Source organism: Rhinatrema bivittatum, chromosome 4 (assembly GCF_901001135.1).
Source record: "Rhinatrema bivittatum chromosome 4, aRhiBiv1.1, whole genome shotgun sequence".
NCBI classification, from domain to species: domain Eukaryota; kingdom Metazoa; phylum Chordata; class Amphibia; order Gymnophiona; family Rhinatrematidae; genus Rhinatrema; species Rhinatrema bivittatum.
This window is the reverse complement of record NC_042618.1, coordinates 87357835-87376878: the sequence shown is the minus strand read 5'-3', so window position 1 is coordinate 87376878 and position 19044 is coordinate 87357835. Positions and strand designations below refer to the sequence as shown.

Sequence of the window (19044 nt, the reverse complement as noted above, 5' to 3'; positions counted from 1 at the left end):
CCTTTGATTTAATTTAAAAGCTGCTCTATCTCCTTTTTAAAGGTTAGCGCCAGCAGTCTGGTTCCACCCTGGTTAAGGTGGAGCCCATCCCTTCGGAAGAGACTCCCCCTTCCCCAAAAGGTTCCCCAGTTCCTAACAAAAACTGAATCCCTCTTCCTTGCAACCATCGTCTCATCCACACATTGAGACTCCGGAGCTCTGCCTGCCTCTGGTGACCTGCACGTGGTATAGGGAGCATTTCAGAGAATGCTACCCTGGAGGTTCTGGATTTAAGCTTTCTACCTTAGAGCCTAAATTTGGCTTCCAGAACCTCCCTCCGACATTTTCCTATGTCGTTCGTGCCCACATGTACCACGACAGCCGGCTGTCTCCCAGCACTGTCTAAAATCCTATCTAGGTGACGCGTGAGGTTCCCACCACCTTCGCACCAGGTAGGCATGTTACCAGGCGATCCTCACGCCCACCAGCCACCCAGCTATCTATATTCCTAATAATCGAATCACCAACTATGACGGCCGACCTAACCCTTCCCTCCTGGGCAGTAGGCCTTGGGAGAGTATCCTCAGTGCGAAAGGAGAATGCATCACTGGAGAGCAGGTCCTTGCTACAGGATCCTTTCCTGCTGCACCTGGTTGGTGCTCTACCATCATGAAGACCTTCTTCCTCCAGAGGCAGCACCAGGGCTGCCATTCCTGAAGTTGGGGACTTGACTACTATGTCCCTGAAAGGTCTCATCTATATCCCTCTCTGTCTGCCTCAACTCCTCCAGGTCTGCCACTCTAGCCTCCAGAGATCGGACTCGTTCTCTGAGAGCCAGGAGCTCTTTGCATCTCATGCACATGTACAACTTCTCACCGGTGGGTAAAAACATCATACGTGACACTCGATGTAGGAGTCAATCTGTTCGGTGAACAGATCCAGCAAATAGTGGCTGAATTAAAGGACCATCATGAGATCCTTAAACAGCTCTCATCGATACCTTCCGAATTCCCTCAAGACAGACCTTTAGGAAGGACTCTAAAGAAGTCATTCTTTCCGTCCCAGGAAGTACTATCCTCCACCAGCAAGGTCCAAACTATGAGGCCTTCTCAAAACCTCAGCCTCGCCAGGCCCCGAAAGCAAAAGCCGCAAGCAGCTCCCCAGCCGGGACCTGCTTCAGGTTTTTGACTTTCAATTGAAGAGCAGCAGCCTGATTCCTCTGCCAAGCATACCAGTGGGAGATCGATTGTGCCACTTTCACGGTGTGTGGCAATCAATCACAACCGACCAATGGGTGCTAGCAATCATTGCTCAGGGTTACCACCTAAGCTTTCTTGCTCTTCCACCGGGTCCTCACCACCTCTGCAAGCATGGAGAGTATCCGACCATTCTGTCCTTCTAGAGCAGGAGGTTTCCCTTCTTCTCAGTTAAGAGCAATACAACCCGTCCCGCTTTCGCAGCAAGGCCTAGGGTTCTATTCCCGATACTTTTGATCCCCAAAAAATCCAGGGGAGTTCGTCCAATCTTCTGGACCTACGTGCTCTCAACAAGTACCTACAGCGAGAAAAGTTCAAGATAGTAACCTTGGGCTCGCTTCTATCCTCTTCTGCAAAGAGGAGACTGGCTCTGCTCTCGGACCTTCAGGAAGCATACACACACATTGCGATAACTCCAGCTCATCGCAAATACCTCAGGTTTTTTAGTAGGCCCAAAGGCCCACTATCAATACCGCATGCTTCCGTTGGCCTAGCATCGGGCACCACGAGTCTTTGCCAAATGTCCTCGTGGTTGTCGCAGCTTTTCTCAGGAAAGAAGGTGTTCACATCTACCCCTATCTCGACGACTGGTTAATCAGGGGCTCCAACCCAGCAAGCCGCTCGGTCGGCCCTCAATTTGACCCTACACACTCTAATTTCTCTAGGATTTCTCGTCAATTACGAGAAATCCTATTAAGTCCCCATCTCAAACCTTGTCGTTCATTGGGGCCAGACTTGGGACACCTTACAGGCAAAAGCCTTTCTACCTCAACAATGAGCGCTAAACTCTCGTGTCTCTCGCTCACCAGTTTGCAGTCTCAGCATACAGCAACAGCTCACCAATTCCTCGTCCTTTAGGACACATGGTGTCCTCAGTCCATGTCACACAACCAATGGCCATGAGGCTCATGCATTGGACTCTGAGGTCACAATGGATTCAAGCTGTTCAGCCTCTGTTGACCATTGTCCACATCACCGACTCACTCCATCTGTGTCTCGCCTGATGGAAAAATCACAACAATCTCCTCCAGGGACTGCCCTTTCAAGTGCCAGATCCTCAACTCATCCTCACCACCGACGCTTCCAACCTCGGGTGGGGAGCCCACGTGGACAATCTACAGACACAAAGGTCTTGATCTCCAGAGGAAGCCAAACATCAAATAAACTTCCTAGAACTTCGAGCAATGCGATATGCTCTCAGGGCTTTTCAGGAACGCCTATCAAATCATGTCTTCCTGATTCAGACGGACAACCAGGTGGCCATGTGGTACAATCAACAAGCAGGGAGGCACAGGCTCCTTCCTTCTGTGTCAGGAAGCTGCGCAGATTTGGGTGGAAGCCCTATCCCACTCGATGTACCTCAGGGCCACCTACTTGCCGGGAGTAGACAATGTCTTGGCAGACAAACTGAGATCGTGTCTTCCAACCGCACGAGTGTCTCTCAGCCCCTCGGTGCGGATTTCATCTTCCAACAATTGGATTATCCCCAGACAGACCTCTTTGCGTCCCCTCAGAACCACAAAGTCGAAAATTTCTGCTCCCTCATTCGGAGCGAGCGCTCTCAGCCCATAGATGCATTCTCCCTCTCGTGGGCAACCGGTCTGCTCTATGCATTCCCTCCACTTCCTCTTCTTTCGAAGACTCTTGTGAAGCTACATCAGGACATGGTGGCCACGCCAAGTATAGTTTCCCATACTCCAGGATCTCTCCATCCGCAGGCACATTCCCTTGGGAACGGACCCGCATCTGATCACTCAAAACGACGGATGCCTACGCCATCCCAATCTTCAGGCCTTGTCCCTGACGGCATAGATGTTGAAAGGTTAATCCTTCAACCACTTAACCTTTCAGATTCGGTTCTCGTGTCCTGATTGCTTCACGAAAGCCTTCCACAAGAAAATCTTATTCCTATAAATGGAAAAGGTACACATCATGATGCACTTCGCAGTCCCTTGATCCCTTTTCCTGTCCAATCCCAAGGTTTTTGGACTATCTCTGGCATCTGTCAGAGTCAGGTCTAAAAACTTCTTCCATTAGAATGCATGTCATTGCGGTAGCCGCCTTCCATAAAGGTGTCGGGGATGTCCCTATATCAGTACAACCCCTTGTAATACGATTTTTAAAGGGCTTGCTCCATATCAAGCCACCTTTACGTCCTCCGGCCCCTTCTTGGGACCTTAATCTGGTTCTTGGTCGGCTCATGAAACCACCATTCGAGCCTCTTCACTCCTGTGACCTAAAATATCTCACATGGAAAGTGATTTTCCTATTAGCTATCACTTCAGCTCGCAGGGTTAGTGAGTTACAGGCCCTAGTTACCTATCCGCCTTACACTAAACTCCTGCAGGACCGGGCAGTACTCCGCACTCACCTACGTTTTACCCAAGGTAGTTTCGGAGTTTCACATTAATCAATCCATCATACTACCTACCTTTTTTCCCAGGCCCCATTCCAATCCAGGAGAACAGGCTCTGCATACCCTTGACTGTAAACGGGCTCTAGCTTTCTATCTAGATCGTACAGTTGCCCACAGGAAGAGCACTCAGTTATTCGTCTCTTTCCATCCCAACAAATTAGGGCAACTTGTGGGTTAGCAGGCTCTCTCCTCCTGGTTGGCGGACTGCATATTTTTTGCTATCAGCAAGCAGGCATTCCTTTTCAAGATCATGTTAAAGCACACTCTGTGAGGGCTATGGCAACTTCAGTAGCACACCTACGATCGGTGCCGCTTCCTGACATTTGCAGGGCTGCCACCTGGAGTTCTCTCCACACTTTCGCAGCCCACTATTGCTTGGACAAAGCCAGAAGACAAGATTCCATCTTTGGCCAATCTGTCCTGCATAACCTATTTCCAACGTGACATACCAACACCCTTCCGCCTGCCCGGTGGGGTTCAGGATGCCCTTTACAAAATTCTATCCCAGTTGTTGTGCCTGTTGCACGCCATTGGGTACATTTGGTGCATGTTCGGACATCCTCAGCTCGGTACTCTTCCATATGTGAGGACTACCATCCTGCTTGTCCTGTGAGAAAGCAAATGTTGCTTACCTGTAACAGGTGTTCTCACAGGACAGCAGGATGTTAGTCCTCACGAAACCCGCCCGCCGCCCCGCATTGTTGGGTTCGTAACGTTTTGTTGTTTTATTTTTGGCACTGCCTGTAGCTTTCAAATAAGACTGAAGGGGGACCCCTGCTGGCTGCAGGGTTGGTGCTATGCTGGGCATGCCCAGTAGGGGCCAGTCAAAGGTCTGGAAACTTTGACAGAAGTTTTCCGTGTTTGGGCTCCATCCTGATGATGTCACCCATATGTGAGGACTAACATCCTGCTGTCCTGTGAGAACACCTGTTACAGGTAAGCAACATTTGCTTTTTCAGTGCTAAAACCTGTATTACATACATGAGTATGGTTGCACCAAAAAACTGGGTAAAACATGTGTTTGGCTTAGCACAGCTTATTACATCAGCTTATAGATGGGCATTTCAAACCACGGACTTGTTTCTAAACCTCAAGGGGAAAAGTAGTTTGTTTTTGAAAAGTAGCCAGTATAAAATGCACCTGCTGCTTGTATAGGTGGCTGGTATGAGCTGGGGAGTCCCAGTAGTGTGTATACACTTCGAAATTAAGTGTGTGTGTGTGTGTGCTGTTTCCCCTCCCTGACCTAAGCACGCTCCCACAAACGACAGCTCTAGTGTCTGCTTCCAGTCCTGTTCCTTGTCTCATGCAAAGGGAAGGGGTTTCTGTTCTGAGTGAGTTTCAGCAGATCCTTTTCCTGGTGCAGGTTGTTTGTTTATTTCAGACTTCACTAATCTCTCGCAGAGTTTCAGAATAAGAGTAATCTGTGGATATACTGCTGCGTAGCCCAGTTTAGAATGATGCTTGCTGTTCTGCCCCTGCAGATTGGTGCAGATGGTCAGAATTCCACAGTGCGAGCTGCAACCTGCATCCACAGTTTGAAGTGGAGCTACGACCAGGTGGCTGTTACTGCTACTTTGCACTTATCTGAGGTAAGAATCAGAAAATATGTGCTAGATGGAGAGTGCTGGAGCATGCACTTTGCTGACTTTCTACTGATTTCTTCTAGGCCACAGAGAACAACGTAGCCTGGCAGAGGTTCCTGCCTTCAGGACCAATCGCTTTGCTCCCGGTAAAATGACTGCAGTTTCTATATTCTGTCCTGTTTCTCTTTCCCATACATCAACACTGTTTTTCACAAACCCTTTATTTCTTTAAACACTGCCACCCAATGCTCTTAATCTTTGTCTTCTGCTAACTCCCTCCTTCCATCTTCTGCCCTATTGTCCTGTCTGCCTCCATCATCCCATTCCCTATCAGCTCTGTCTCTCCTCTACTACCTTTCTCCTTCTTTCCTCTACCACAACCCCCGCTCTTACGTTCTTCCTCTCAGTGTTTCATTAGGGCTGCCTCCCTCTTATAATCCTTCCTACATATTTTCATGTCTCTTGGCTGTGCAGATAATCTCCTCTTGTGTTTGCTGATCTGTCCTCCTGGGTTTTTGTTGACAGCTTTCGGACACCTGCAGTTCCCTTGTATGGTCCACATCTTCTGAGCATGCAGCAGAACTGCTGTCCATGGATGATGAGCGTTTTGTGGACACCATTAATTCTGCCTTTGTGAGTATGTGATACTCTGAAAGTGAAAAGCTGAAGGCCACTTATTGGGGTTACAAGGAATGAACAATTACACCTTTCATTGTTTTTATTATGTACTGACTCCTGCAGAAGTCTTTAACCACATTTACTGAAGGATATTGCCTTTGTAAAATAGGTTGGAACTTCATGAAAAAAATGTAGATTCAAGAGGCAACAATGGTCACTGAGTGCAAAAGCAGTAGGACAGTGGCATAGTAGAATTTGGTAAAAATAAAAAGGAAATGGGTCAGGCTGCTATGCATGGAGCAGCACAATAGATCTGAAGCTGACTCTCTTTGGTTTGTCAGTTGTGTTGCAGAACAGCAGAAGTGGTGTTGGTAGAAAGGAAAGAAGATTTCTGATGCAATAATGATTTCTGCTGGTACCTAGGCAGCATGGAAATCTCCCTTATTATAGCCTTTGACCAATAAAAATGATCTGGGAAAAGAAGAGAAGGCTTTCATAGAATAGGTAAATATTAAGAACATAAGAAATTGCCATGCTGGGTCAGACCAAGGGTCCATCAAGCCCAGCATCCTGTTTCCAACAGAGGCCAAAACCAGACCACAAGAACCTGGCAATTACCCAAACACTAAGAAGATCCCATGCTACTGATGCAATTAATAGCAGTGGCTATTCCCTAAGTAAACTTGATTAATAGCCGTTAATGGGACTTCTCCTCCAAGAACTTATCCAATCCTTTTTTGAACCCAGCTACACTAACTGCACTAACCACATCCTCTGGCAACAAATTCCAGAGCTTTATTGTGCGTTGAGGCGAAAAATAATTTTCTCCGATTAGTCTTTTTTTTTTCATTTATATTTTATTGCGTTTTCAACAGTTTTACACTTATGAAATCATGGAAAATAGTAACAATAAATCATATATACATTACGCATACATGTTCAAAATAATATTAAACTAACTTAGGAAACTTCAAAATTACATTCCCATTTACCCATAATTGGGGGAGGCAATAATATTCATATTGGAAAACAAAAAGTAACCAATAAGTAAACTAAATACAGGTAGGAGGAGTCATTTCTTTTTTTATTTGGCCTCTGTCTCTGATTCAGAAGTTAGAACTTTATCTGAAAGAAAAACTTCCAATTGCATTGGATCTAAAATCCATACTTCTTTCCTTTATAGTTTATCAAACATAAACACGGAAATTTTAGGAAAAATGTTGCACCAAGTGCCACGACTTTCGATTTTAAGGTCAAAAAAAGTCCTCCTCCTAGCCTGAGTAGCTCGTGCTACATCTGGGTAGATTTGGACTCGATGTCCACAAAATAATATATCTTTTACAGAGAAATATTTTTTAAACAGCTTTTCCTTCTCCTGTTCAACTAAACAAGAAATTATCAAAGTAGCTCTACTATTTATCAGGTCTACCGAGTCTTCTAAGAAGGTCGATAAGCCTGGTGAGGATGGCTCTTCCCCTTGGGCAAAACCTCTAATATTAGAGGATTTCCTAGGTAAATAAAAAAATTTTGAAAGCTTGGGGATTTCTTCATCCTCATATAGCAAAACTTCCTTTAAGTACTTCCTAAATAGCTCCCAGGGTGAAAGAAGTCTCGATACAGGAAAATTAATTAAACGTAAATTTTTTACCCTCATTAAATTCTCCATATATTCTATTTCCTTGTGAATGATAAGACTGTCCTTAATAAATGCATTTCCTGATTCTTGCATCTTTTGTAATTTACTTGTGACAGTTAACATATCCTTTTCACATTTCTCTATTTTCTTTTCATGCAGATCAATAGGCATGTTATTTTCCTTAATTACAGATAATAATGATTCATTCATTTTTATAACATTTCCGTCTAACTTCATAATCATTCTCCCTAGATCTTCTAGGGTAAAATTCCCCTGTATTCCTCCAGGGGATAAGCTACCCTGACTAACAGCAGGAACAATCCCTTCAGTTATAGAAGTGATTGCTTTTTCAGTCCAAGGAACTTCAGCCTGATTTCTTAGGCTAATGTCCACTTGGGCTTGTCCTACCGCAATTCTCGCTGGGTCCGGAGTCACCTCTCCAGCGGGTTGTAGGGGAGACTTTGGGCCGTCACCGGGACTCAAAGAAGCAAACAAGTCTGCTCCTTCACTGTCCTCTTTCGGTGTGTCCACCATCCTTACCACGTGGTGGTTCATGGGTCCAGTAGTGCGTTGTTGACCAGGCGACGAGGTAACAATCTGAGCCTTCCTCTTTCTCCCCATTAGATATTATATATACACGAAACGTTTTTGCCGGTTCCCGGCCTTCTCCGGCCTTCTCCGGCCAAAGCCACGCGCCCCTTCAGCTCGCGCGGCTTAAGCGAGGCGCCGGCGGCTGCGTGGCGCCGCCCCTCCGCAGGTTTTATAGTCGGGGGGGTGGTGGGGGACGTCCGACTGACGTCACTAATCAGCGACCCAGCCTGGCGTCTCAGCTGTTGAATTACCGGCACAGCGTCTCGGTTAGAGCGGACTTTCTCCTCGTTCCTGCACACCTCCTCCCCTTCTCCGATTAGTCTTAAATGTGCTACTTGCTAACTTCATGGAGTGCCCCCTAGTCCTCCTATTATTCGAAAGTGTAAATGACCGAGTCACATCTACTCATTCAAGACCTCTATCATATCCCCCCTCAGCCGTCTCTTCTCCAAGCTGAACAGCCCCAATCTCTTCAGCCTTTCCTCATAGGGGAGCTGTTCCATCCCCTTTATCATTTGGTTGCCCTTCTCTGCACCTTCTCCATCGCAACTATATCTTTTTGAGATGCAACGACCAGAATTGTACACAGTATTCAAGGTGCGGTCTCACCATGGAGCGATACAGAGGCATTATGACATTTTCCGTTCTATTAACCATTCCCTACCTAATAATTCCTAACATTCTGTTTGCTTTTTTGACTGCCGCAGTACACTGAGCCGACGATTTTAAAGTATTATCCACTATGATGCCTAGATCTTTTTCCTGGGTGGTAGCTCCTAATATAGAACCTAACATTGTGTAACTACAGCAAGGGTTATTTTTCCCTATATGCATCACCTTGCACTTGTCCACATTAAATTTCATCTGCCATTTGGATGCCCAATCTTCCAGTCTCACAAGGTCCTCTTGTAATGTATCACAGTCTGCTTGTGATTTAACTACTCTGAATAATTTTGTATCATCCGCAAATTTGATAACCTCACTCATCGTATTCCTTTCCAGATCATTTATATATATATTGAAAAGCACCGGTCCAAGTACAGATCCCTGTGGCACTCCACTGTTTACCCTTTTCCACTGAGAAAATTGACCATTTAATCCTACTCTCTGTTTCCTGTCTTTTAACCAGTTTGTAATCCATGAAAGGACATCACCTCCTATCCCATGACTTTTTAGTTTTCGTAGAAGCCTCTCATGAGGGACTTTGTCAAACGCCTTCTGAAAATCCAAATACACCACATCTACCGGTTCACCTTTATCCACATGTTTATTAACCCCTTCAAAAAAATGAAGCAGATTTGTTAGGCAAGACTTCCCTTGGATAATTCCATGTTGACTGTGTTCCATTAAATCATGTCTTTCTATATGCTCTACGAGTTTGATCGTGAGAATAGTTTCCACTATTTTTCCCGGCACTGAAGTCAGGCTCACTGCTCTATAGTTACCCGGATCGCCCCTGGAGCCTTTTTTAAATATTGGAGTTACATTGGCCACCCTCCAGCCTTCAGGTACAATGGATGATTTTAATGATAGGTTACAAATTTTAACTAATAGATCCGAAATTTCATTTTTTGTTCCTTCAGTACCCTAGGATGCATACCATCCGGTCCAGGTGATTTGCTACTCTTTAGTTTGTCAATCTGGCCTACTACATCTTCCAGGTTCACAGTGATTTCATTCAGTTCGTCTGACTCATCACCCCTGAAAACCATCTCTGCAACTGGTATCTCCCCAACATCCTCATTTGTAAACACGGAGGCAAAGAATTCATTTAGTCTTTCTGCAATGGCCATATCTTCCCTAAGAGCCCCTTTAACCCCTCGGTCATCTAATGGTCCAACCGACTCCCTCACAGGTTTCTTGCTTTGGATATATTTTAAAAAGTTTTTATTATGAGTTTTTACCTCTATGGCCAACTTCATTTCAAATTCTCTCTTCGCCTGTCTTATCAATGTTTTACACTTACCTTGACAATGCTTATGTTTTATCCTATTTTCTTCAGATGGATCCTTCTTCTAATTTTTGAAGGATTTTTTTTGGCTAAAATAGCCTCTTTTACCTCACCTTTTAACCATGACTGTAATCGTTTTGCCTTCCTTCCACCTTTCTTAATGCGCAGAATACATATGGACCGCGCCTCTAGGATTGTATTTTTAAACAATGTCCAAGCCTGTTAAGAACATAAGAACATGCCATACTGGGTCAGACCAAGGGTCCATTAAGCCCAGCATCCTGTTTCCAACAGTGGCCAATCCAGGCCATAAGAACCTGGCAAGTACCCAAAAACTAACTGTTGAACACTTTTAACCTTTGCAGCTGCACCTTTCAGTTTTTTTCTAACTATTTTCCTCATTTTATCAAAGTTTCCCTTTTGAAAGTTTAGTGTTAGAGCTGCAGATTTACTTATTGTCCCCCTTCCAGTTTTAGTTTAAATTTGATCATGTTATGATCACTGTTGCCAAGTGGCCCCACCACCGTTACCTCTCTCACCAAATCCTGTGTTCCACTAAGAATTAAATCTAAAATAGCTCCCTCTCTTGTTGGTTCCTGAGACAGTTTTTCATAGGATGAAAAGGATTTCCCACAAGAGAATTGACACAGAGCAAAAACATTTCTTCCAGATCTCCAGAGGCCAGAATACATTGAATAGCTTGAAGAATATTGGCAAGAAATATGCTATAGCAATATGAGGAAGAGTAGTGGTACTCGCAGGCCTGTGCTATGAGACCATGAGGAAGTGACTTTTTATAGGCCTGTACATACACTCAGGCACAGAGTCTGTAATGGTGGTTTGTAGACATCCTAACAGGATATATCTTTTGATATTAATGGGTTTCTAGGATTGAACAAGTAGATGACTAATTGGTTCATAGTTCTCTTTGGGACTTTTCTGTTTTGCAGTGGAGTAATGAAACTCACTCGGAGTTTATTCATTCAGCTGGTTCCCTTTTCCAGTCTGCTACCTCTCTTCTGATGCCATCTGGGTTTTCTGCCCGCCAGCTGCCTCCAAGTGTTGCCAGAATTGATGCAAAAAGTCGAGCAATGTTTCCCTTGGGAATGGGACATGCAACAGAATATATCCGCCACCGTGTGGCATTGATCGGGTAAGTAGCAGTCTTGAGCTGTACATATGCAGAGAGAATGGGAAAATATCTGTCAGGATGTGAAGCTATTCCTCTTCTCTCTCACAGGGATGCAGCGCATCGGGTGCATCCACTGGCAGGGCAAGGCGTTAACATGGGCTTTGGAGATGTTGCTTCTCTTGCCCGTCACCTCAGCAGAGCAGCCTTCAATGGGAAAGACCTTGGTAAGGTTGAATTAGTTTTAATTGTGTGATTGGGAATGGTGGGTGAAGGGAGGTAGAAAATGGTGTCAGTGTGGCAAGTGAATGAGAAATAGAGGGCTGAACATATGAAAGTATATGGGTTTGTCATTTGTATAGAACACAGGAATGGAGGTGTAATCCCATTTTTGGATTTTTCACACAGGAGGGAATTATTGTGTGCAAAATCCCAAGGTTTCACTGCTTTGAACAGAGTGTGGTGCCTGATTTAGTGGTTTATAAGAATCCAGAAATAAATGTTTGATAGTTAAGACAAGTAAATCGGGCTTATGGACCAAGGAAACTACCATGAATTTGATAGTGGATCTTTGATGGCACTGTATTGCATTACTAATATAGTGAAGATGGGCAGGATGAAATTAAAGAAGACAGCAGATTATAGAGTTGGAAAACAGTCGTAAGGAACTGGGAAACCTATTGGGGAAGGGGGAGTCTTTTCCAAAGGGATGAGCTCCACCTTAACCAGAGGCAAACCAAGCTGCTGGCAATAACCTTTAAAAAGGAGATAGAGCAGCTTTTAAATTAAATCAAAGGGGAAAGCCGACAGTCGCTCAGCAGCGCATGGTTCGGAGAGAGGTATCTTCAAAGGATACTAATGATGCATTAGAATTAGGACATCCCGACAGTGAGGTCCCAATAATAAGAAAAGTAGTCCAAGTGCCTGTAACTAAAAGCTCACCTGAGCTAAAAAATTCTAACTTACCCCTATCAATTAAAAAGCAGAATGAAAATACAAACAAAAAACAAACTTTGAAATGTTTGTATGCTAATGCCAGAAGTCTAAGAAGTAAGATGGGAGAATTAGAATGTATAGCAGTGAATGATGACATAGACTTAATTGGCATCTCAGAGACATGGTGGAAAGAGGATAACCAATGGGACAGTGCTATACCAGGGTACAAATTATATCACAATGACAGAGAGGAGCACCCGGGAGGAGGTGTGGCGCTTTATGTCCGGGATGGCATAGAGTCCAACAGGATAAACATCCTGCATGAGACTAAATACAAAATTGAATCTTTATGGGTAGAAATCCCTTGAGTGTCGGGGAAGACTATAGTGATAGGGGTATACTACCATCCACCTGGTCAAGATGGTGAGACGGACAGTGAAATGGTAAGAGAAATTAGGGAAGCTAACCAAATTGGTAGTGCAGTAATAATGGGAGACTTCAATTACCCCAATATAGACTAGGTAAATGTATCATCGGGTCACGCTAGAGAGATAACGTTCCTGGATGGAATAAATGATAGCTTTATGGAGCAATTGGTTCAGGAACCGATAAGAGAGGGAGCAATTTTAGATCTAATTCTCGGTGGAGCACAGGGTTTGGTGAGAGGTAACTGTGGTGGGGCCGCTTGGCAGTTGTGATCATAATATATGATATAATGATAACATACATGATACATATATAATATATGATACAATGATAACATACATTATCATTACATAATATATATAATATATGATACAATGATAACATACATTCAAGTCACACAAACACCCTGGTCAGCCAAGCAAGAGATCTCGGAGTTATAATTGATAACCAGCTAAATCTAAAAATGTTCATCATCAACACAACCAAAGACTGCTTCTTCAAACTTCAGGTACTAAAAAGACTCAAACCGCTACTGTACTTTCAAGACTTCAGATCGGTACTCCAGGCCATTATATTCTCCAAATTAGATTACTGCAATTCCATTCTGCTAGGCCTTCCCGCCTCTTCCACCAAACCGCTTCAGATGCTACAAAATTCGGCCGCTAGAATTCTAACAAACTCCAACAGAAGAGACCACATCACACCCATCCTAAAAAACCTGCATTGGCTTCCAGTAAACTTTAGAATTCTTCACAAGTGTCTCACCATCATCCATAAAACCATTTACAACAGAACACCCATCGATTTACACTACCCACTCACGCTGCGCTTCTCTTCTAGACCCATCAGAGAAGCATACAAGGGCTCGCTTCACCCCCCCCCCCCCCCCAGTCAAATCCACACACCTCTCATCCACCAAAGACCGAGCCTTCTCGACAGCGGCTCCAACCATCTGGAACTCCAAGCCCCAGACCTTAGACAAGAACCTTGCAGACTGACATTCAGAAAGAAACTCAAGACTTGGCTATTTCTACAAGCCTTCCCCGATCTATGACCTCCCCAACTGTAACAAATCGCCATGGTTCTCCAGTCGACGTTCCCCATCCCTGACTTGGCTTCTGACTATACATTAATTAGTCCCGAGTTTTATGAACTGACACTACTTAGTCATGAACATTTGATATTATTACAGCCCTGAGTATATGATATTTACATTTTTTAAATAATCCAGTCCTGAGTACATGTTTTATTATAATCCTGAATATTTATTTGACTAGATATTATTTATTTCTGAGACTAGATATTATTTATTTCTGTGTTAGCCATGTCTCTGGCTCTTCCTCCTCCCAGTTCATGTGCCCCTGTTTTATTGTAACTTGTGTTCACTTGTTCTCTCTTCGCCTATTGTTCATGTTGATGTTAATGTTTTGCACCATTGTTTCTTGTAAACCGATATGATATGATTGGTATCATGAATGTCGGTATAAAAAAGTCCTAAATAAATAAAAATAAATAATATGATCAAATTTGAATGAATAACTGGAAAGTTACAGTAAGTTAGAAGAGTAAGCTAGCTACCATTGCCTAACATTCAGTACACTGTAAATAGTTTGTTATAGTCAATGAGTTACTTTCCGCTCTGGCTGCTTCTTCCCCCAGTTCCATTCCCCCTGTTTTATTGTAACTTTTGTCTTTCTCCGCTATCTTTTTTTCTTTTCCTTTTTCTTTTCCAGATCCAAGTTATTACTTCCCTGTTTTATTGTAACTATTTCACACTCTTAACCATGCTCTTGTTATTGTGGTTTGAGTTCTCTCTACCTTACACACATTGTTATATGTTTCCTGTCATGAAAGCCGGTATAGCAAAATAAATAAATAAATAAATGTTAATGTTATAACCCCGGTTCCTTGTAAACCGACATGATATGATATATATGTATCATGAATGCCGGTATAAAAAAAAGCACTAAATAAATAAGTAAATCCAAGGCTGTAGCACTAAGCTTTCAAAAGGAAAACTTTGATAAAATGAGAAAAATGGTTTAAAAAAAACAAAGCACTGAAAGATGCAGCTACAAAGTTTGTGTGTGTAACAGGCATGGACATTGTTAAAAAAAAAAAAAAAAAGCCCAAAACATTTTAGAAGGGCAGTACAGATGTATTCCACGCATTAAGGGGTAGATTTTCAAACAAGGCGCGTTGGCGTACTTTTGTTGGCGCTCCAGGCGCCAACAAAAGTACGCGGGATTTTAGTAGATACGCGCGGAACCGCGCGTATCTACTAAAATCCTAGATCGGCGCGCGCAAGGCTATCGATTCCGTATAGCCGGCGTGCACCGAGCCGCGCAGCCTACCCCCGTTCCCTCCGAGGCCGCTCCGAAATCGGAGCGGCCTCGGAGGGAATCCTCTAACGCCCTCCCCTCACCTTCCCCTACCTAACCCACCTGCCCGGCCCTGTCTAAACCCCCCCCTTACCTTTGTCGGGGGATTTACGCCTCCCAGAGGGAGACGTAAATCCCCGCGCGCCAGCGGGCCGCTAGCGCGCCGGGACGTGACCTGGGGGCGGGTACGGAGGGCGCGGCCACGCCCCCGGACCGCCCCGGGCCGTAACCACGCCCCCGGACCCGCCCCCAAAACGCTGCCGACACGCCCCCTAAACGCCGCGATGACCGGGCCCGCCCCCGACACGCCCCCCTTGGAGAACCCCGGGACTTACGCGAGTCCCGGGGTCTGTGCGCGCCGGTGAGCCTATGTAAAATAGGCTCACCGGCGAGCAGGGCTCATAAAATCCGCCCCTCAGAAAGGTGGAAGGAAGGTCAAACAATTGCCATCATCGCTAAAAAGAGAGGTGAAAGAAGCTATTTTAGCCAAAAGATCTTCATCCAGAAATTGGAAGAAGGATCCATCAGAAGAAAAAAAGATAAAGCGGAAAGCATTGGCAAGTTAAATGTGTCTTTGCCAGGTTCTTTTGGGTAATTGCCAGGTTCTTGTGGCCTTGTTTTGCCTCTGTTGGAAACAGGATGCTGGGCTTGATGGACCCTTGGTCTGACCCAGCATGGCAATTTCTTATGTTCTTAAGACAGGCTAAGAGAGAATTTGAAAAGAAGTTGGCCATAGAGGCAAAAACTCATAAAAACGTATTAAATTTATCTGAAGCAGAAAGCCTGCAAGGGAGTCGGTTGGACCATTAAATGATCGAGGGGTTAAAGAGGTACTTAGAGAAGATAAGGCCATTGTAGAAAGACTAAATGAATTATTTGCTTCAGTGTTGACTAAAGAGGATGTTGGGGAGATACCCGTTCCAGAGACAGTTTTCAAGGATGACTATTCAGATGAACTGAACCAAATCATGGTGAACATGGAAGATGTTGTAGGCCAGATTGACAAACTGTAAAGTAGTAAATCACCTGGACCAGATGGTATGCACCCCAGGGAACTGAAAGATTTTTTACAATTAATTTGTAACCTTTCATTAAAATCATCCATTGTAGCTGAAGACTGGAAGATGGCCAATGTAATCCTGATATTTATAAAGGGCTCCAGGAGTGATTCAGGAAATTATACACCAGTGACCTGACTTCAGTGCCGGGAAAAATCGTGGAAAATGTTATAAAGAATAAAATCACAAAACATTTTGATAGACATGGTTTAATGGGACACAACCAATATGGATTTACCCAAGGGAAGTCTTGCCTCACAAATCTCCTACATTTTTTGAAGGGGTGAATAAACGTGGACAAAGTGAACTGGTAGATGTAGTGTGTTTGAATTTTCAGAAGATGTTCGACAAAGTCCCTCATAGGAGGCTTCTAAGAAAACTAAATAATCATTGGGTAGGAGGAGATGTCCTTTGGTGAATTACAAACTGGTTAAAAGACAGGAAACAGAAAATAGGAATAAATTGTATGTTTTCACAATGGAAAAAGGTAAACAGTCGAGTCCCTCAGGGATCTGTATTGAATGGGTGCATTTTTAATATATTTATAATTGATCTGGAAAGGGGTATGACAAGTGAGGTGATCAGATTTGCAGATGACACAAAATTATGCAGAGTAGTTAAATCACAAACAGACTGTGATACATTACAGGAGGACCTTGCAAGACTGGAAGATTGGGCATCCAAATGGTAGATGAAATTTAATGTGGACAAGTGCAAGGTGATGCATATAAGGAACAATAACCCGCATCTGAAAAAGGGATTTAGCTGCACTGGAGAAGGTGCAGAGAAGGGCGACCAAAATGATATGGGGCATGGAACGGCTGCCACATGAGGAAAGACTAAAGAGGTTAGGGCTGTTCAGTTTGGAGAAGAGACGACTGAGGGGGGATATGATAGAGGTCTAAAAATCATGAAAAGACTTGAACAACTTAATGTAAATTGGTTATTTTCTCTCAGATAATAGAAGGACTAGGGAGCACTCCATGAATTTAGCAATTAGTTCATTTAAAACAAATCAAAGAAATTTCACTTGGCGCCTAGTTAAGCCCCAGAAATCATTGCCAGAGGATGTAGTTACAGCAGTTAGTGTGTAACTAGGTTAAAAAAAGGTTTGGATACATTCCTAGAGGAAAAATCCATAAATTGCTATTTATCAATAAGGAATAGTAGCTTGAGATCTATTTAATATTTGGGTACTTGTGACTTGGATTGGAAACAGGATGCTGGGCTTGATGGATCTTTGGTCTGACCCAGTATGGCATATTTTATGTTCTTATGTGCTTGAGTCACTATGAGTCCAAAGGCCAATTGTTAACATTGCTTACTGTGTTTACTGCAAATGACAGAATGGTTATTTCTCATTGTTAATACCAATGTTTCAGGCAGAGAATCAGGCAAGTGTGTCAACTGTCAATTCTGGTTGCCGCATCTCAAAAAAGATATAGTTGCGATGGAGAAGGTACAGAGAAGGGCAACCAAAATGATAAAGGGGATGGAACAGCTCCCCTATGAGGAAAGACTAAAGAGGTTAGGACTTTTCAGCTTGGAGATGGCTGAGGAGGGATATGATAGAGGTGTTTAAAATCATGAGAAGTCTAGAACGGGTAGATGTGAATCTGTTATTTACTCTTTCGGATAATAGAAGGACTAGGGGGCACTCCATGAAGTTAGCATGTAGCACATTTAAAACTAATCGGAGAAAGTTCTTTTTTGCTCAACGCACAATTAAACTCTGGAATTTGTTGCCAGAGAATGTGGTTAGTGCAGTTAGTATAGCTGTGTTTTAAAAAAGGATTGGATAAGTTCTTGGAGGAGTAGTCAATTACTGCTATTAATTAACTTAGGTAATAACCACCGCTATTACTAGCAACGGTAACATGGAATAGACTTAGTTTTTGGGTACTTGCCAGGTTCTTATGGCCTGGATTGGCCACTGTTGGAAACAGGATGCTGGGCTTGATGGACCCTTGATCTGACCCAGTATGGCATGTTCTTATTTAATTTATTTATTTAATTTTTTAAGCCATTTTATATACCATCGTTGTAAGTGAAGATCACAATGGTTTACATCATGACATAAATATAATAGCCAATTACATTCACATGATGAGTTATATGTTAGCGAAAGACACATACGTTGACTGAGGCGGTCAGGGGAGGGGAGATATACAGGGGTGAGGTAGCAAGGATTAGGTAGCACTTTTAGCAAAAGTTGCTGATGGTATATTAAGTGGGAGTTGAGAGAGGATGTTTCAGATATATTTATATGTGCTGGGTTGAAAAGAGAGTGGTAATGAGGTCTATAGAAAGGTTCATCATGAGTTTGTCAGTGTAGGAGCAAGAGATAATTTCAGAGAGGTTAAATAAGACTGTAGGCATTTTGAAATAACCACGTTTTGTGGTCACATCTGAATTTCTTTGTTTCAGTGGTCAGGCGTAGAATCTCAGGTAGAGAGTTACAAAGTGTAGGGCCTGCAATGGAGACCATATGGTCTCGTATTTTTCTCAGTTGTGTATTCGGTAATAATGGCACAGCTAGTAATCCTGTATTGTGAGATCTTAGTGATCTCTGTGGCTTAGCCAAAAAAAAATCCTTCAAAAATTGGAAGAAGGATCCATCTGAAGAAAATAGGATAACACATAAGCATTGTCAAGCTAAGTGTAAAACATTAATAAGACAGGCGAAGAGAGAATTTGAAATGAAATTGGCCATAGAGGCAAAAACTCATAATAAAAACTTTTTAAAATATATCCAAAGCAAGAAACCTGTGAGGGAGTCGGTTGGACCATTAGATGACCCAAGGGGTTAAAGGGGCTCTTAGGGAAGATAAGGCCATTGCAGAAAGACTAAATGAATTCTTTGCCTCCGTGTTTACTAATGAGGATGTTGCGGAGATACCAGTTCCAGAGAAAGCAAGTGTTGCTTACCTGTAACAGGTGTTCTCACAGGACAGCAGGATGTTAGTCCTCACGAAACCCACCCGTCACCCCGCGGAGTTGGGTCTGTATACGTTTTTACTTTTATTTTAGTTTCGCTTGCGCTTTTAGCTATAAGACGAGACCGAGGGAGACACCTGTGGCTCA

At 43.5% G+C, this 19044-nt stretch overlaps 1 protein-coding gene across 1 annotated transcript in view; it reads left to right on the top strand.

The window, feature by feature from the left end:
• Positions 1-19044, top strand: part of COQ6 (coenzyme Q6, monooxygenase) — a 128543-nt gene that overhangs the window by 92259 nt on the left and 17240 nt on the right. Inside the window, 5 exon segments of the mRNA XM_029598451.1 lie at positions 5133-5240; positions 5318-5380; positions 5760-5867; positions 10981-11183; positions 11271-11386. Coding sequence (XP_029454311.1) covers positions 5133-5240; positions 5318-5380; positions 5760-5867; positions 10981-11183; positions 11271-11386 — 598 coding nt within the window.